This window comes from Symphalangus syndactylus, chromosome 2, assembly GCF_028878055.3.
Source record: "Symphalangus syndactylus isolate Jambi chromosome 2, NHGRI_mSymSyn1-v2.1_pri, whole genome shotgun sequence".
Lineage (NCBI taxonomy): Eukaryota > Metazoa > Chordata > Mammalia > Primates > Hylobatidae > Symphalangus > Symphalangus syndactylus.
In genome coordinates this window covers 114,628,620-114,647,861 of record NC_072424.2, presented here as the reverse complement: position 1 = coordinate 114,647,861, position 19,242 = coordinate 114,628,620, and the positions used below count along the sequence as shown (strand labels likewise).

Here is a 19,242-nt window from a genome sequence, read left to right as displayed (position 1 = left end):
AAGTATCTGGCGCTTGTGGGGGAATTAAGATCCTAAATGAGAATGCTAAGTCCTTCGGCAGTTGGCACTAATCAATTACTCATTACTGATAACGGAATGAGCCACCGGAGATTTTAAAGCACTGGAAAAGTACATGGGAGAACCTGATGAATTTAGCCACCCACTTCTGGAGTGCCACAGTCGCCAATGAAGCACCCTCCAGTGTAGGCCCTGGCTCCAGGGCGCTATGCGCAACCTCCTGCCTCGCGCAACGTGGGTCTCCCGGAGCCTGTCCCGCCAGCGCCGCGCACGGTCCCAGTCCACTAGGCCGCCAAGGCCCGGAGGGGGGCGCCCTCGTCGCGGGGAACACTGGAAATGCTTCGGGGCGGACTCCGAAGACCCAGTATTGGCTGGAGGGACTTTTTGCGCCACCCCGTAATGGCTTGCGCTCCAGTTCTTCTTAGGTGGGGGCCGGGTGGGTGAGGACTGGGACCCTATGCCACGCGCGGCACTCAGAGGAGGGCTGGGGTCCGAGGGCCGCAGCGCGGTCAGTTCCGTCCGGGCTCGAGCTTCCTAGCATCTCCCTCCCTGGGGGCGGGCCCTGACCCTCGGTGCCGCGACGAGTGGGTGGCCAGAAGCTGGTGGTGGAGAGGGAGAGCGGCTGCAAGGAACGACGAGGCTGGCGCGGGGACCACGCGGCGGAGGCGATCGAAAGAGAAACGAGGCCAGGCAAGGAGGAGGAAATCCAGCCGATGAAGGCGAGCTGCCGCCGAGGAGGGAGGAGGGTCCTTTCGGCTGCCGCTGCTGCTGTTCCGGGACGCCGCCCGGGGAGCCAGCCCGCTCCTAAGGTGCGCGCCAGGTAGCTCCGCACCCAGGGGGCGCCCTTCCTGGCCCCTCCCAGAGCGGCCGGGACGGAAGGAGCTGCGCGGCGCGGCGCGGCGCGGCGCGGCGGGTGGCGAGGGCGGGCTGCACCCCGAGCGCGGCGCCCTTGAGCTGCACCGCGGCGCAGGTTTGCGAACCGCCTTGTCAGCCGGCCAAGAAAAGGAAGCTCCGTCCCTTCCCACTCACCCGGCTTCCCCACCCCTTGAACTCTAAACCCTGCAGAGGGCGAGCGGCGCGGCCACGGAGGCGCCGAGGAGGAGCGAGCCGCCGCCGGGCAGCGGCGTGCCCTCGGGGGAGAGGGCGCCGGAGAGGAGGCGGCGGCGCGGCGGCGAGGGCGCGGCGCGCGATGGCAGCTGCTTAGCCCGGCGGGCGCGGAGCAGCCCCGAGCTGTGGCTGGCCAGGCGGTGCGGCTGGGCGGGGGACGCCGCCGCCGTTGCTGCCCGGCCCGAAGAGATGAGCACGGAGGCGGGCGAGGGCATCACTTTCTCCGTGCCACCCTTCGCCCCCTCGGGCTTCTGCACCATCCCCGAGGGCGGCATCTGCAGGAGGGGAGGAGCGGCGGCGGTGGGCGAGGGCGAGGAGCACCAGCTGCCACCGCCGCCGCCGGGCAGCTTCTGGAACGTGGAGAGCGCCGCTGCCCCTGGCATCGGTTGTCCGGCGGCCACCTCCGCGAGCAGTGCCACCCGAGGCCGGGGCAGCTCTGTTGGCGGGGGCAGCCGACGGACCACGGTGGCATATGTGATCAACGAAGCGAGCCAGGGGCAACTGGTGGTGGCCGAGAGCGAGGCCCTGCAGAGCTTGCGGGAGGCGTGCGAGACAGTGGGCGCCACCCTGGAAACCCTGCATTTTGGGAAACTCGACTTTGGAGAAACCACCGTGCTGGACCGCTTTTACAATGCAGGTGCGTGTGTGACCCCTTTCCCATCCCGCGTGGTCGGGACCCGCGTTTAATCTGGCCGTCTTCGGGGCATTTCATTTTTCTGGGCGGGAAGCATTTACTTCTTGCCCCACTTTGGGGGCAGCGAGCGCCGCTGCGTGACTGCTCCTGTCGCTCGCCGCTCCGGAGAGAGCGTGTGTGCTTGTGCAAGAGTCTGTGTGTATTTGTGCGAGAGACCCATGGATCCACCCACCGCCCAGCGCTGGAGCCCTGGGTCCATGGGATCGACTTGAACTGTTCTCCAGCAGTGTGAGATATTTGCCCCAGTCAGTCCTTCTCCTTTCGGTGTCTCGGTTTCGTTTCTGTGAGGTTTGGTCCCTGTTTTCTTTCTGCATATACCTGTGACTGTTTTAGATGAGGTTCTCCTTTTCTCTGTGTAGTTTTGAGAGTACGGGAACGATGACGTACCTTGCACGCAGAGTGTAACTATATTAATTTGCATGCCATGTGATGATCTTCCCAACTCACCTTACCTTCAATAAGTTTTAGTAGCTTGAATTTCCTCTCACCAACCCAGACTTTGAAGTAATTACAGTGCTTCCAAAGGCAATAACATCACAACTTACACTGAACTTGTGTGGTATCTTTGTAAGGATTTTGGTGAAAGAACCAGGGCCTGTTTTTTATTACCCCATAAACCATGGTGGGCTAGAAAGTTTATAATTTCACATTGTCTAAAACACCTATATGCTATCCTAATAATAAGATTAGTTTGGCCATTAAAGTGATTACTAGCATAATCCATGAAAGAAATGTATCTTTTCAACCTATCTCAAATTTCAGAAAATGTTAAGGCAATTCTAGTAACGGAAGCAATTAGCTGTTAGCAAATGTTAGGAATAATACCATGTTATGGAAATCGACCTTTAGTCCCCTGTACGTCCAGTGTTGAGAATATATACATATTTATATTTACATTTGTGGGTAAAACTTGGTTTAATAGTGTCAAAACAATACACTTCTTGCATTTGTGATCACATAAAAGGCTTTATTTTCCAATCTTATTTTCAATTCTGATTCTCTTCAGTGTCTTCCAAACACCTGAAGTAGGCTTATGTCAGTTTTGGAATTCAGCCAAAGCTGAATATTTTAAGAACAACAAGAACTTCATGTTAAGGAAGCCAGACTAAATAAACTAGGACTTTCTGGTTCTGGTATTTTTAAAATAGTTTTGGTCTTCATAACTGAGCATGGCTATAATATAGCTTGATTCTTTGGGTAGCTTGCTATAAAAGTTACATCAACATAACTTTTCTAAAAATTGTAGCACTCTTATTTTTGGATTATAATTTGGAAGAAGCTTCAAAGAACTAAAAGATATGAGAGGAAAATACCCAACTGAACACTTGAGCCTATGTTTATTGCACTGATTGGGTGTTTTTTTTTAGGGCTCTAGAAAAAAAATTTTTTAACTCTAAGCTAATTTGAAAGAAACTTTCCTAACAACGCTTGGTTTCTGTTATTCTCCAAATACTGTCTCTGGGAAAGGGAGAGAGAATGATTAGAAGGGAGCTGAAGTTTGAGTGTATTTCATTGAATCCTCCAAACAAGCCTGTGAAGGAAGTACTTACTTACCTTCTTAGGTGAGAAAACCCTGGGGTCCCTAACTGACCCTAGGATTCATAGGGAGTAAGTGGCCAGTGCAGGATTCCACTTCAGGTGGCTGACCCTAAAAGGTTGTGCTTGGGCCAGGCATGGTGGCTCACGCCTGTAATCCCAGCACTTTGGGAGGCCAACGTGGGTGGATCACCTGAGGTCAGGAGTTCCAGGCCAGCCTCCTGGCCAACATGGTGAAACCCCATCTCTACTAAAATGACAAAAATTAGCCAGTCATGGTGGTGCACACCTGTAGTCCTAGCTACTCAGGAGGCTGAGGCAGGATAATCACTTGAACCTGGGAGAACTGGCAGAGGTTGCAGTGAGCTGAGATTGTACCACTGCACTCCAGATTGGGTGACAGAATCAGACTCTGTCTCAAAAAAAAAAAAAAGGTCGTGCTTGGCCCTTGCTTCCTCCATTTAGGTGGGCTGAGTTACTCTCAGAATCAAGGGAAGCTCCCTATCTTGGAATCATGTGAGTGAGCTGGCAAAGATCTTACCAGGCATTTAGGTGCATATGGAATAGTGGGGAGGGCATGCTCTCGGAAGCCTCTTGTTCCTGGGCCCGCTCTGTCCCTTCCTACTGCTTCTTTCAACCTAGACAGGTCTCAGTTTAACCCCTGTCTATCGGGGTGGCATGAACTCCCAGGATGAGTGCCCTCTCATTCAGCATGAAAGCATGAAAATGTGACAGAATGAAGGTAGTGCATCAGTTTTATCCAAACCCTTTGTTTTTATTTTATTTTATTTTATTTGTTTTAGAGACAGGGTCTCACTCTGTTGCCCAGCCTGGAGTGCAGTGGCATGATCATGGTTCACTGCTGGCTCGAACTCCTGGGCTCTAGTGATCCTCCTGCCTCAGCCTCCCGAGTAGCTGGGACGACAGGCATGAGCCACCATGCTGGGCTAATTTTATTTTATTTTACTATGTTTTTTTTGTAGAGATGGGGTCTTGCTATGTTGCCCAGACTGGTCTCAAACCTGGCTTCAAGCAGTCCTCCCGCCTTGGCCTCCCAAAGTGTTGGGATTACAGGCGTGAGCCCTGTACCCAGCCTCCCTTTGTTTTTTCTAAACTAAGGGCCGTGGAGTTTTATGGTAGTAGAACTTATTTTCTTCTGACTTCTAAGAGGGCTTGTTCTTCCCCATTAGGGGTTGACAAACTTCTGTAGAGGTCCAGATACTAAATATTTTAGACTTTGCAGTTTTTAAAAAACTTTTATTTCAGAATCAGAGGGTATTTGTGCAGGTTTGTTTAAGAGTTATATTGTGTGATGCTGAGGTTTGGGGTATGAATGAAAAAAAATTTCATTGTACCCAATAGGTAGTTTTTCAGCCCCCTCTCTTTTCTCCTTCTAGTAGTCCCCACTGTCTGTTGTTCCCATCTTTAAGCATTTTTTTTTTTTTTTTTTTTGAGACGGAGTCTCGCTCTGTTGCCCAGGCTGGAATGCAGTGGCGTGACCTTGGCTCCCCATAACCTCTGCCTCCCAGGTTCAAGCGATTCTCCTGCTTCAACCTCTCGAGTAGCTGGGACTACAGCCGCACGTCACCATGCCTGGCTAATTTTTGTATTTTTAGTAGAGACAGGGTTTCACCACGTTGGCCAGGCTGGCCTCGAACTCCTGACCTCACGATCTGCCTGCCTTGGCCTCACAAAGTGCTGGGATTACAGGCGTGAGCCACCGCGCCCAGCCTCCCATCTTTAAGTTTACTTGTACCCAGTGTTTAGCTCCCACTTACAAGTGAGAACATACAATATCTGGTTTTGGTGTCTTTTTGGTAGAATAATTTATTTTCCTTTGGGTATATACCTAGTAATGGGATTGCTGGGTTGAACAGTAGTTCAGCTCTTAGTTCTTTGAGAACTCTCCAAATTACTTTCCACAGTGGCAGGACTAATTTACATTCTAACCAACAGTGTGTACGTGTTCCCTTTTCTCTGCAGCCTCGCCAACATCTGTTATTTTTTGACTTTTTAACAAAAGCCATTCTGACTGGTGTGAGATGTTATCTCATTGTGGTTTTGATTTGCATTTCTCTGATGATTAGTGATGATGAACATTTTTTCGTATGTTTGTTGGCTGCTTGTATGTCTTCTGAGAAGTGTCTGTTCATATCTTTCACCTACTTTTTAATGGGGTTATTTGTTTTTTTGCTTGTTGATTTGTAGCCCTTTCTTAAATGCGTAGTTTGTGAATATTTTCTCCCATTCTGAGGTTGTCTGTTTACTCTCTTAATAGTGTCTCTTGTTGTGCAGAAGCTCTTTAGTTTAATTAGGTCCCATTTGTCATTTTTGTTTTTGTTGCAATTGCTTTTGAGGACTTAGTCATAAATTCTTTCCCAAGGCTGATGCAGAATGGTATTTCCTGGGCTTTCTTCTAGGATTCTTATGGTTTGAGGTCTTACATTTAAATCTTAATCCATCTTGAATGAATTTTTGTATATGGTGATAGATAGGGGTCCAATTTTATTCTGCATATGGCTAGCCAGCACCATTTATTGAATAGGGAGTCCTTTCTCCATTACTTATTTTTGTCGACTTTGTTGAAGATCAGATGGTTTTAGGTGTGTGGTTTCATTTCTTGAGGTCTCTTTCACAACTTCTCAACTCTCCCCTGTTACTCAAGAGCAGCCATAAACAGGACCTAAACAAATGATCGTGACTATGTTCCAACCAAACTTTATTCATGGACACTGAAATTTGAACTTCATATACTTCACAAAGTATGATTTCTTGTTTTATAACCATTTTAAAATGTAAAAACCATTCTTAGCTTGCAAGCCATACTCAAAAACAGGTGGCCCGCACAATTTGGCCCCTGTGCCATGCTGACCTTTGCTGTACACCCACGACCTGCACTTGAAAGTTGAATTTTTATGAGATGATGGGAAGAACATGGTCCCTCATATGAGATCCGAGTTTTCATCCCAGCTCTGCTGTGAACCATGTAATTGTGAGAACGGCCCTTCATTGCCTCCAGTGGTGTTTCTTTGCCTGTAAAATTGACCAGGTTAGAAGTGAAGGGGGAATTGAACACAATTTTTAGGATTCCCTTATTTAATCCTATGAATTTACAAAGGCAAGGCAGCATGGGATACAGGCACAAAGCATTAGAACAGCATTTTCAAGGTTTGGCTTCGGGTCCTGATTCTTTTCTAACTTGGAGCAAGTCATTTAAAGCCTCAGAAAAGAGTGGAGTGTTGAAATAATTGGTATCTGAGATTCCCTCCAGCTCTCAAATTCTGTACTTTAAAATGACATTAAGACAAATGAATCATTTCAGCTCGTAGAGATTAAATGAACTGCTTGTATATATCATATTCCTGCCCCTGAAGAGCTCAGAGTTGGTGGGGAGGGCAGACCAATGCCTTTGCCGTAGCAGTGCCTCTGTGCCAGGATGCCCCAGGCTCCCAGGAAACAGCTTCAAAAATCAGATCGAGGGTGCAGTGGGTTCAAGGGTAGCTTCTTACGCTTGTTTTTTGTTTGCTTTTTTCCTTTTTGTGGAGAATGGGGTCTTGCTATATTGCCCAGGCAGGTCTCAATTTCCTGGGCTCAAGCTATCCTCCTGCCTCTGCCTCCCTAAGAGCTGGGATTACAGGCGTAAGCCACCACACCTGGCAAGGGGTAGCTTCTTAAAGAAGGTGACACCTGAAGTGAAATGGCAGGGTAAGCAAGGAGAGCCTAATGAAGGTCTCAGCGTTTACATGGGAAACAGTGATGTTCTAATAGCTCAACCTAATGGAGTAAGAACTTAGTCCCAGCTACTCGGGAGGCTAAGGTGGGAGGATCCCTTGAGCTTGGGAGGCTGAGGCTGCGGTGAGCTGAGATCGTGCTACTGCAGTCCAGCCTGGGTGACAGAATGAGACCCTGTTTCAAAAAAAAAAAAAAAGAAGAAGAAGAACTTAAAGTTTGGTAACATTTTTAATAAACTTTCCCAATCTTTGGGTACTGATGTCTTGAAAAAGAATAGGTTGCAAGTTAAAGGTTTTCACTGATTTTTTCTCGATCTGATTACTATTTAACTATATTTTAATTTCTTCTTTGACTACACTTGTCAATTGCTTTTTCATTTTCTTTCTGAGGTGAAACTAATGCTCTGTTAATGCTTTTATGAAAATTCATCTTATTTACGTACACAAGAGACTGTCACTCAGAGACAGCAAAGCCAGGCTGACAATACCCCTTCTTTGCCCTCTGCATTGTAGGCAGAAAATTCCATAAAAGCTAAGAGATGTCAGTACTATTGTGTTGCCCTGTGTAGGTGGACAGATCCCAAATGGGAAGCTTTCCAAAAATTTTTTTTTTGGAGATGGAGTTTTGCTCTTGTCGCCCAGGCTGGAGTGCAGTGGCTTGATCTCGGCTCACTGCAACCTCTGCTTCCTGGGTTCAAGTGATTCTCCTGCCTCAGCCTCCTGAGTAGCTGGGGTTACAGTCATGTGCCACCACATCCAGCTAATTTTTTTGTATTATTAGTAGAGACAGGGTTTCACCTTGTTGGCCAGACTGGTCTCGAACTCCTGACCTCAGGAGTGATCCGCCTGCCTTGGCCTCCCAAAGTGTTGGGATTACAGGCGTGAGCCACCGTGCCCAGCCCTAAATTTTTTTTAAAAGACATCAATTCTGTTATTCTCTCGTTTTGCTTATGAAAACACTGAACCGTGAAGAGGTTATATTCATTCATTCAGGTTAAATGTTTGAAGGTTCTTGCTTGGAGCACACTTTTCTTAGAACCAGTATTGCACATGGTGGTCAGATTCTGGGACTAGCCTGTAAGAAGCTTGGTTAACACAGTTTATGGAACCATTCACCATTTTAAACATTTGGGAAAATTCTGTTTCTGAAACCTAAAACCGGGACTTTTCCTGTATTAGAGCAGTGACTTTTGCTTTCATCCAGCTCTGAGTAGCATTTTGGCCAGATGTAGGAGAAGCATCAACTTGGAGTGGTGAAGGTGGTGGGGCTATGGTGAGGAAGGGGACAAAGGGAAGATCAGGTGGCTGCAGGGAGAACTGGGATGCTGTGTGAAGGAGGAGGCAATGCCAGCAGGAGATCCAGCAACACTTTCACTTCCTTTAGCCTTCTTCACCTTCTACTTCCTGCCGATGTAAGACCGAGGGATGCTGCTGTGCTCAAGGCCACCTCACTCCCTCAGTGGACACAGGGTTAGCTTGGCTGCCTGCTTCCCATTTCCTTGCCACCAGCCTTCACATCCGCCCGGGCCTTTCAGCCGGTCTCACTGCAGGTTGCAATCTCTTACTCAGCCTTTCACCCTGTAGCAATCATAGGTAACAGGAAGGAAGCACATGCTAGTTAAAATTGTAAGAACTTAGCTTCTCTATTCTCATCCATGGTATGTTCCCACTTTACTTGAGCTTGTGACAAAAGTCACCCATGTGTTAATATGCCACCTTGCTGGAGAGGCATCTGACCTTGCCAGGCTTTGGCTCCAACTTGCTTCCAGCAAAGCTACTTGGGACTTCTAATCTTATTTGGTAAAACAATAAAACAAAACAGAACATAACCTTGTATCCCATCTATCCCAGATGGAGAAGTTCTTGAAGATTTTCCAGTCCACTTCTGCATTTCTACTTTCAACATACCTTCCAAGTATATCGTCTCATATATTTTGAAGGAGAGGGAAAGTCTGTGTGTCCTAAATAGTGGTTCCCACGAACCAGTTAAAAAAATTTGGAGGACTGACATGTGTTTGCCAACATTTAAATTTTTCCAAGTAAGAGTATTATAAGTAGAGAAAGTGAGGAAAATAGAGAGAGAGAGAGGCAGAGAGAGAGAAGAAAATCAACAACCAGCCACCTTTTGCCATGATTTCTTAAAAAGGAAAGTTTTATGTTAAAAGAAATTAGGGGAGGACATAACCTTAGAATGAAGGGCAGATCTTTGCATACAGAAAATGTATGGAAAATCTCATGACTTATTATTTATTTTTCCCATTTCTCCATGGATGAGTGAAAACTTTATCACACCAGTCAACAGAGTTGTGTTTGAGAGCCTCTGATTGGAGCTGCCCTGCAGCCCCTTCCCACCTTTCAGCCACTGCTTCACGTGAGAAACAAACCTTAGTAAAATTATCAAAAGAGCAAACGTAGGTAAACTCATAAGGGAAAACTCTGGTTAGGAAAGGATTTAAAAAAAAAATCCCAGTGGTGTCCAACACATGGTTTTTCTCTGAGCTGTTCACGTTCCCTGGCACACCATTGCAGCAGCTGCCACCCACCCCACACAAACCGACAGCACTGCTGCTTCTTGCTTTCTTGGATAATGGGTCAATTAAGGCAAAACTATAATTTTTTTTAAAAGAACTTAACTAGAAAATCGGATGGAAAAAAGCAAAATCAAAAAGAAAACTCCAGAGCACAAAAATAGATTAGTTTTTAGAGTACCAATTTCTTACCCCACATCATCAACTGCATGTTGTCATGACCGGCTCTGCTTCCTGGGCTGCCAGGATCCTGGTTTCTTTCCTTAATTTGGTCACCTTTTGTCTACTTGAGACATTATCAGTTGGTAGTTCGAGCTGGTTCCATCTTTAGGTGAAGCCTGTGCATTATATAAGCACATAACACAGGCTTGTCTCACCAGTGGCCTTGGCTGGAGCCAGTCGTTTGGGAGTTCTCTGTTTATAGGGCAGTTCCCCTCTAGTGGTATAAGAACTGTGCCCTGCTTCCTGTTTCAGAGGTCTGGTTAGAGGCCCATTCAGTTCCTGTTTCTGGTTTGCAGGATAAAATTGGTTCACACTTTCTTTGTGGAGCGGTGGGAGATGGACAAGCAAAGTCCAGGAAATGTGCAAGTCTCTCCAGCATGAGGTACCAATCGTGCCTACTTTCCAAGTACTTCCTCCAAGTGGGCCCTTCAAACACCATCCCAAGCCAGGAAAGTAGAGAACCGTAGGAAAATGCATTACTGGCTGCTGACTCCAGGGCTGACAGTGTGCTGTGCAGTAATGGCCCCTCCCAGGAGGCCATTCGAGGGCCTTTTGTCACACACTCCCCTTTCTGTCACCCATGGGACCCTCACTGTGGCTGTAGAACATGCCAGCATTTGCCCCACTCCACCTGGGGCAAGATGAGAGTGGGAAATGTGGTGGAGGCGGGCAGTGTTGCAGGAACCCACAGCTATGTGGTTATCAGAAGAAACTGGGAACCCACAGCTTTGGGAAAATATGTCTTAAAGACAGCCTCATCTTCCTGTAATTTGGATATAGGTAAGTGGGGAAACTGGCTAGATAGGAGAAAGATACCCTTATTTTCAGGGAGTAAAATTAAACTTGAAAATTTTATTAGTGGCATAAAAGGGAAATAAAGGAAATCAAGGCAAAATAATAAATTAAAAATCCATTGGTGACTCTAATATATTGGTTTCTGTAGTTGTGGGTTTTTTTTTTTTTAAGAAGATCTTGCTCTGTCACCCACGCTGAAGTGCGTTGGCATGATTTCAGCTCCAACTGCAACCTCTGCCTTCTAGGCTCAAGTGATCCTCCTGCTTTGAGCACAGCCAAGCCTGGCCAATTTTTGTATTTTTATGTAGAGATGGGGTTTTACCATGTTGCCCAGGCTGGTCTCAAACTCCTGGACTCAAGCTTTCCTCCTGCCTCAGCCTCCCAAAGTGCTGGGATTACAGGCATGGGCCACTGCACCTAGCCTAGTTGTTTTAATGTATTAGTTTTTCTCTTTGGCTAAAGGTATTGACTAGAGACACTAATCGAAATATGTGCCAGGTTAGTGGAAAAGCAGGAAGGATATGAGACAAAGCTGATTTTCAAAATCTTGTCTAATTGTTCAAAAAATGTAAATAATTGATCACTTACATTTCATATGAATTTTATTTTGTAGTGTTTTTGGTTTTCCAAAGGAAAACAGAAATAACTGAAACTACATTGTGATAATTTTCTTAGGGGAGACAGGAGAGAGACTTTTAAATATTAAGGGCATTTCCTATTTAATAAAATCATAGTAGAGCAGATCTGTGTAACTTAAAAATGCCACAGAAGTTGCACAGGGTAACAGAAAACATTCCACTATAAGCAGACCTTTTCTGTTACAGTAGTTCATCAACAATGAGGAAAGCAATTGCCTTTGGTATATGATTCATACAGGAAGTAAGTTATATTCCTTTGTACAGGCAATCTCTAAAAATGGTTGAGACCAGTTATACCAGTACTTTCCAATACTTGTAGCCTCTTCTACACCCATGAACTCTTAAGAAACAGAAACATGGAGGAGAGCTGCCCTAGTCAGTATCAATCAGCATCAGCTTATCTGTCCACTGACCCCAAGCCATATAAAACCAAGTCTTTGCCTAAGCCAGAGAATTCTCTCTCCTTTAAAAATGTTGATTACTTCTATTTCTTTTGTTTTTTCTTGTCTTCTTTTTTTTCTTTTTTTTTTTTTTTTTTGAGACAGGGTGTCACTCTCTCTCCCAGGCTGGAATGCAGTGTCTCAATCATAGCTCACTGCAGCCTCTAACTCCTGGACTCAAAGGAATTTCCCACCTTAGCCTTCCAAAGTGTTGGAGTTACAGGCATGAGCCACTGTGCCTGGCCTAATTACTCCTATTTATTATTTTTAAAAAGTCATCCAAAGCTATTACATGTCAAATACCCTTTTTTTTTTTTTCCTGTAGAGACAGGGTTTTGCCTTGTTGCCCAGGCTGGTCTTGAACTGCTGGGCTCAAGCAGTTCACCTGCCCCTGCCTCCTAAAATGCTAGGATTACTGGCATGAGCCACCATGCCTGGCCATGTCAAATACCTCTTAATGTCACACTCAAGTTTTGTAATATGGTCATTGTGACAAATGTCAGCTTAAAGCTGGGGCAGCCAGGACAGGAGTGCTATTTCTGCTGTCCAGGGGCCACCGCTTTGGCCTGTAGCTAGATATTTCCCAATTTATAATTTGATCACTCCGAGGTTCGGGTGATTTTATGCAGTTGGGTCAGAATGATGGTATCAATGAATCAGTTGTTCAGTGCTACTCCTCCTCCTTCGATTATCTTACTCTTCAATAAGATGATCCTATTTCTTATAAAATAGTAGGCGTGGCAGTGTAATTAACTATATCTTACAGTTGGAAAGGCTATGAGAGCGGCCAGATTAAATCAAGTGGTTGAATAGGAGGTCTTCCAACTTCCAAACAATACAGATGTTTCGTTCGCTATACTACCGTTTCCACCTGCAGTGAAAAACATTTCAAAACATTCTGAACTACATGTTCTGTTTAAGAGGATCAGTTCTAATATTTTGGTCCACGATGGCAGTTATTATTATGAGGAAGAGTCATAGTAGTCACACCACTTCTGATCCCCTCTTGCTAGCAGATTTTAGTGACATCTTAATCAGAAAACCGACTTACCTTTTTCAGTCAGTGTCAACAAGGGAGCCAACTCAATAGTGGTTGCCAGTTGCTTGGCCTTAAGTTGTAAGTTGGGCTTTCTTCAGGCAAGTCTTGGGCTGTTTTCTGGGCATGATGTTTAGATGGACTGTGATAGACCAAAACTAGCCTTTCTCTAGAATGATCCAGAGAGCTGGGTTTATATCACAGCCTGGGGACAGTTCTTTCCTTGTTTCCCTGAGATGTGCTGGCTCTGGAGTCTGATGCAGTTTCCCTTAACGTGGTAGCATATTCTAGTAATTAAATTTTGTAAGCATTTATTATTAATTGCCTATAATATGCCTCTTACTGAATCAGGATGTATCGAAGAACTAAGAAGCAGAAGAAGGCATAAGTCTTCAGGAGTATAAAGATGTATAACGTGTATCTGTTTGCATGGGAAAAACTGAAGCTAAGGGAAGCAGTCAGGAGGAACGACCTAGATTCTCCATTCCTCTCTACCAGACTAATTCTTTTTAGAAAAAACGTTTAAAAAATTTATGAAACATTTTAGTCATAAAGAAAGTACATAAAATAGTTTAATAGACACTTATGCATCTACATACTACCTATATGTAATAGCTAATAGCAGTTAAACATTTTGACATACTTGTTTTACTTCTCTTTCTTTTTTAGAAAAATAAATCCTTCTGGGCAAAACTAAAAGCTCCTTTCTAACTTATCAATTTCCCTTCCTGAGAAAGTGCATTCTTCACAATGTTCTAAACTATAATTTACAACAATCTAAAATAACGACTCTCTACAAATATAAACATATGCCAAATATTGAATTAATTCATTATGTAATGAGAAAAACCAGAAAGATATTAGAACTGGTTGAAAGGAGAGTTCAAAGAGCAAATATTATATACACACATACAAAATCAGGAATGGTGAAATGAATTTGCTAATAGATGCAAAATTGGCTGATATTATGTAAGGCAATTCTATAATGTTGGAGTCATCGATTCTAAAGGGTAGAAATCAATTGTATCTCTACCAAACTGTATTCATTTGTATTGCTGTGGACAAAAAATATTTGCATTACTATCAGTTTTGCGTAAGGTAATATTTACCCCAATAGCATTGTAAAATAGCCAAATCACTAGGAGGACAATCAAAGGTACACACCCCTTTAAAAATCTGATAATTCCCAGAGGGAGTGCTGCCCTAAGCCCAGCCCTCCACTGAAAGGATACTCAGTACCTTTTGACCTTTTCCAAGTCTTTGACAACTCTTTCCTGCAGAAGGTTGGTCATCCTCAGCAGGCTCTATGCCTGTCTCTCCAAGTGCTTTTAACTCAACCTGACTTAAAGGACCTGTTGTCTCTGCTACTCTGCCATCTGGAGCCGTTTGCCCTGAGAGGGTCCTAGAATACCTTGCTTTAACCAGCATTCCTAGTCATGGTTATTTTAGGTTAGGGAACATGTACAAATTGACAACAGGATGTCAGTCCCCTAGGTTTTGGATGTGAGACAAGATATAAGCCATGTGGCCATAACCAAGTCAGGAATATGCCAGTGGGATGCCTGCGGTGTCTGGAAACCCAACTTCATTCTTATACTAGGAGAATCTAATTGTTACTGTGGGACCCTCAGTAGTTTAGACTGTTCCAAATAAGCCTATTTTATGGAGGAAAAAGGTCCTTATTATATTTTAGAGGGCTAGCAAATTGCTGTAAGATTACATAAGCTGACAAGCTGAATATATGACACTTTGGTCTTATAAATTAAAGCAAGCCATACACAAACAGCATGCATTACTGTGTACTAGGTGTACGTGCTACTCACTCTATCACTCTATATGTGTGACCTTATTTAATCTTTTTTTTTTTTTTTTGAGACAGGGTCTCACTCTGTTGCCCAAGCTAAAGTTCAGTGGCATGATCATCGCTCACTGCAGTCTTGATCTCCCAGACTCAAGTGATCCTCCTGCCTCAGCCTCCCACGTAGCTGGGACTACAAGCATGCACCACCAGACTGGGCTAATTTTTTATGTTTTTATTTTTATTTATTTATTTATTTTGAGACAGGCTCACTCTGTACCCAGGCTGGAGTACAGTGGTGTGATCTTGGCTCACTGCAACCTCTGCCACCCAGGTTACCATGCCCAGCTAATTTTTTGTGTTTTTAGTAGAGACAGGGTTTTGCCATGTTGGCCAGGCTGGTCTCGAACTCCTGGCCTCAAGTGATCTGCCTGCCTTGGCCTCCCAAAGTGCTGGGATTACAGGCGTGAGCCACTGTGCCAAGCCTTATTTTTATTTTTTGTAGAGACAAGGTCTCACCATGTTACCTAGGCTGGTCTCAAACTCCTGAGGTCAAGTGATCCTCCCGCATCTGTCCCCCAAAGTGCTGGCACTGGTATTACAGGCGTGAGCCACTGCATCCGGTCTATTTAATCTTTAAAACAACTTTATGAGGCAGATAGCATCACTTGATCAGTTTTTTTGTTTGGGGAAACTGAGCCCCTGAAACTATTACCAACAGTGGTCTCAGTGTCACATAGCTACTGAGGGGCAGAGTCCAATTCGGAACCCAAGTCTGTCAGATTCCAGAATCTATTCACTTATAACTTATGTTCTCCTGTCTCACAGAAATACATTTTCTATTTGAAAAGATCGAAATAGCTATTAATATCATGATTACAGGCATCACATCAGCAGACATTTTTTGGCTACTTAAAATCTGCAAGATTTCTTTCTAAGGTCTATATAAAATTAGGTTAAAAAGGTGTAATTTCTGCCTTTTATGATTTTACAGTCTACTATTTGAATTCAGCAATTTAATAAATAATTGTTGGGAGCCTACAACATGCAAGATTATATAGTGAACTAAGTAATGAATAAATCCAGGGGAGTATTTTAAGGACTTCATAATGTAGATCATTTCATTGAACTGTATACTTGAGAACAGTGTTTATTACTGCTATAAAAGATGTGAAAATGCATCAGAAATAAAAATCTTACACAATAGTATAATATGCATTACACCCCCACTTATTTTTTTAATGAAATCAGTATCATAATGAAAATTACGTATATAAATTCCAAGATTTTACTAAAAACCTTTCAGATCCCTTATAAATACAGATAAAATATTATTAAATTTACTTGTAAGAGGGGTATTATGATTCTTTAATTAAGAAGAACTTGTTTATACTGACTCTGAGGGAAACAAATAAGATTTATTGCCTGAGATTTAGAACCTTTTAAAAAATATATTATTTTCCTAGTAGTGGAATTTCAAGTCCTTTGTATTAATCTTTTCAGTTTGTGAAAAAATCTAGGTTGTTTTAGATAATTAAAATATGCTAACAACATAATTTCAATTTAGTATTTTTCTGACCTGTGTTACATAATAAAATTGTGTTGCTTGCTTGTTGATGATGTGTAGAGTGTGTGGTTCTTGGCTGACAGAAAATTGTCAACCTGAATGCCAAGCATTTGAATGGCTGGGCCAGAAAAAAATAGCAAATAAACAAACCAGGTTGCTTTAGATAATAAAGACAGATGTAGTAGATGCGTTGTCAATGCAGAACCATATCTGTATTATGATATACATAAAACATGACTAAGAGAGAAATCTGGGCTACCTCTGAAGGTTCTAAGTAACATTAATGAATATATACTTTATATAACATTTCTTTTTTAAACATTTATGTAACATTTCTGATTGTTTTTGAGTCACATACATACAGTTGATGTGTGTTAGTTCTTCCATGACATCTCCTAGATTTTTAGGAAATTGGTGTTGGGAAACTAGCTTTGGTTGATCCAGGGAAAATTCAGGTTTCAAATCTGGACAGTAGGATTTTAATTTTTCAGGCTGCAGTGAGCTGTAATTGCACCACTGCGCTTTAGCCTGGGCAAATGGAGACCCTGTCTCAAAAAATTAAACAACAAAACACTTCCTGGTCAGTTTCCCAGATACAGTGACCCAGTGTTTACTGTATACATAGAGTTTGAGTAAGAAAAAGATTTGTAGATACTCTAGAGGAGCCTGGAGTCTGGTTTTAAAAACTGATACATCTCTTAGTGTGTGTATATTATTGCAAAGCAGGGTTGGGGCACAAGTTGCTTGGCTTGACCTAGTGAAAGAGAACAATGTTGTAGCTTGCACGTGAGTTATGACAAGAATAGTTGGCTTGACGTTTCTTGCCGAGCAACTCAGTGCTACCAGTATTTTATGTGCTTGAAGTACACTTGGCAGTTGGTAAATCTGAAATAAAATTGGAAAAGACTGTTAACAGAGTTCCAGACTCTTCTTTCCCTTATAAAACCAGTAGTATAGAAAACTCATTTAGCCATTAAATATGACATATGAGTGGGTTACCCGAGGACCGATCCTGCTGTGATGATTAGAATGTCATTTTGCAGATCTGCATTGTTTTCTATTCCAAAGTCTGAAAGTAAGGGCTGTCAGCATTAAGAAATCTTTGCAGTCACTTACAATTTTGACTTGACTACCATTTAACTTACAGGACCATTGTGTTAGTGCTTACCACTCCATTCAGCATATATTCAAATAAAGGGCAACAGAGGGCAGGCAAAAGGCAGACAACTCCAAGCTAAAGAATTTGTTGGTGTTGGAGGTTTGAGCTTAAGTAACCTTCCAGGAGTATTATGGTTAAATTTATAACATCCTCACCTGTGGCTCATTTGGTGCCCATTTGTGAAATCTTTAAGAAGGTTAAACCTTAATAGCAGCCGGGTGCAGTGACTCATGCCCATAATCCCAGCACTTTGGGAGGCAGAAGCTGGTGGATCACTTGAGCACAAGAGTTCAAGACCAGAATGGGCAACGTGGTGAGACCTCATCTTTACAAAAAACACAAAAATTAGCTGGTTGTGGTGGTACACACCTGTGGTCCCAGCTACTCAGGAGGCTGAGGTGGGAGGATCACTTTGAGCCAGAGAGGCAGAGGCTGCAGTGAGCCGTAATTGCGCCACTGTACTCCAGCCTGGGTGACAGCAATGCCCTGTCTCAAAAATAAATAAACAAACAAATAAAAAATTAAAAAAAACCCCAAAACCTTAATAGCATATAAGTGACACTCTTTTACTTTAGACGAATCGTATATACACTTAGAACTAAAATTAAGATATTGATGTATCTCCTTGGTTTACCTGGAGAGACATTTTCACTGCTGGGTGAAATATACATAAGTAATGAGAAAGTACAGCCTCACAATTTCCAAGCTTCATAGAACTCAGGACTCTCCACTTAGTGTAGGTTTAATTAAAGAAATAGGTTTTTTATCATGTTAAATAAATAATGAACATTCTTCTTGATGGATAATCTCTTGATTATTCAGGATTGGATCTTGTTATCATTACCTGTTTGCAGGCAAGTTAACTTCTAATTTGAGGTAGCCCAAGAAGGGCCAGATCTCATCTTCAAGTGATCCCAGAAGGGAACGCATTGTACGCACAAAAGCTATTGCCACCGTGTTGTGACATTGCTTGAGAATTTTCAAGCAAAATTGCACTGTGGTATTTGTATATTGCCATGCCTTAATTTTCCCAGGCCACAACTATTTAATAGGCTTGTATGTTCCTCTAAAAACATCATTAGACACGTTGGACTAAGTTTGCAGGAGTGGATGTATGAAGCAATCAGGATTTTTTTGTTTTCACACTGTATGTTCTTTGGGTTATTCTCCATGGTTTATTATCAGGGAATTTAGGAGCATGTCACCTAAAGAGTTGTGTGCCAGAGAATATGCCACATTTAATATGAGGAGGTTTTCTGAGAGCATAGAAGATGAAAAAGGCTATGATAGGAGAATTCGAGACTCTCATCTGCTTTCAGTTTTCAGTTACCTGGTCTATGTGCTGAAAGCTTAATTTGAGACCTGGACTAGGTTACAAGCTTCTGATGACTTAATATTTAGTCTATGAGAATTATTTTTTCAAGACTTGTCGTTGTCCCATTTAGCCACAGCAAAAAGTATTACCCAACTTTTGAGCCATAATCTATACCTAATATGTGGTCACCAGGTGAATTTCTTCCTGAATCCAGCACATTGCATAGTTGCTTATAAGCTTGACCTTAGCATTCTTTTTCTTTTAAGGTACAAATAATCATGAAACTATTTATCCTTCTATTTTTATTCTCTCTTTAAGATCTGAATTTTTTTTTAATGCATATTTCTGTTAGCAGCCCTATCTGTTCCCTCTTGAAATGATCTCTGAAGGCTGTTAAATAAATTTTGATTTGCTTTAAGGATTCAGTATTCAAATCATGTTTGATTCTTTGGGAGACATAAAAAAAGCTATTGCTCCATAGGTCTTGCATCATATGTGATATGACTAAGGAGGAACAACTGAAAAAGTCAAGTCCAATTTACACAATAATGAAAAACCTTTTGTTAGAAACATCTGACAAACAAGGAGCAGTTTCTGGTTTTTTAAAGAATCGTTAGAATATAGTTCCATGTCTCTTTTTCTGTCTTGTTAACCCTGC

At 43.1% G+C, this 19,242-nt stretch overlaps 1 protein-coding gene and 1 long non-coding RNA gene across 6 annotated transcripts in view; one reads left to right on the top strand and one right to left on the bottom strand.

Moving 5' to 3' along the window:
* Window positions 1-422: 422 nt before the first annotated feature.
* Window positions 423-19,242, top strand: part of MAP3K5 (mitogen-activated protein kinase kinase kinase 5) — a 241,144-nt gene continuing 222,324 nt past the window's right edge. The window contains exons 1-2 of one of the 5 annotated variants that reach the window (XM_063622337.1): window positions 423-827; window positions 1,084-1,762. In XM_063622337.1, coding sequence (XP_063478407.1) covers window positions 732-827; window positions 1,084-1,762 — 775 coding nt within the window. In that variant the 5' untranslated portion in view covers window positions 423-731. The remainder of the gene's footprint in view (window positions 828-1,083; window positions 1,763-19,242) is intronic. The other 4 variants (XM_055264868.2, XM_063622338.1, XM_055264866.2 and 1 more) reach the window with 4 other exon arrangements.
* LOC134733432 (uncharacterized) lies at window positions 6,058-10,058 on the bottom strand. Its single transcript, XR_010116866.1, has 2 exons — window positions 9,807-10,058; window positions 6,058-8,664 (listed from the first exon to the last, which is right to left on the bottom strand). It is a non-coding gene; the product is annotated as an uncharacterized lncRNA (long non-coding RNA).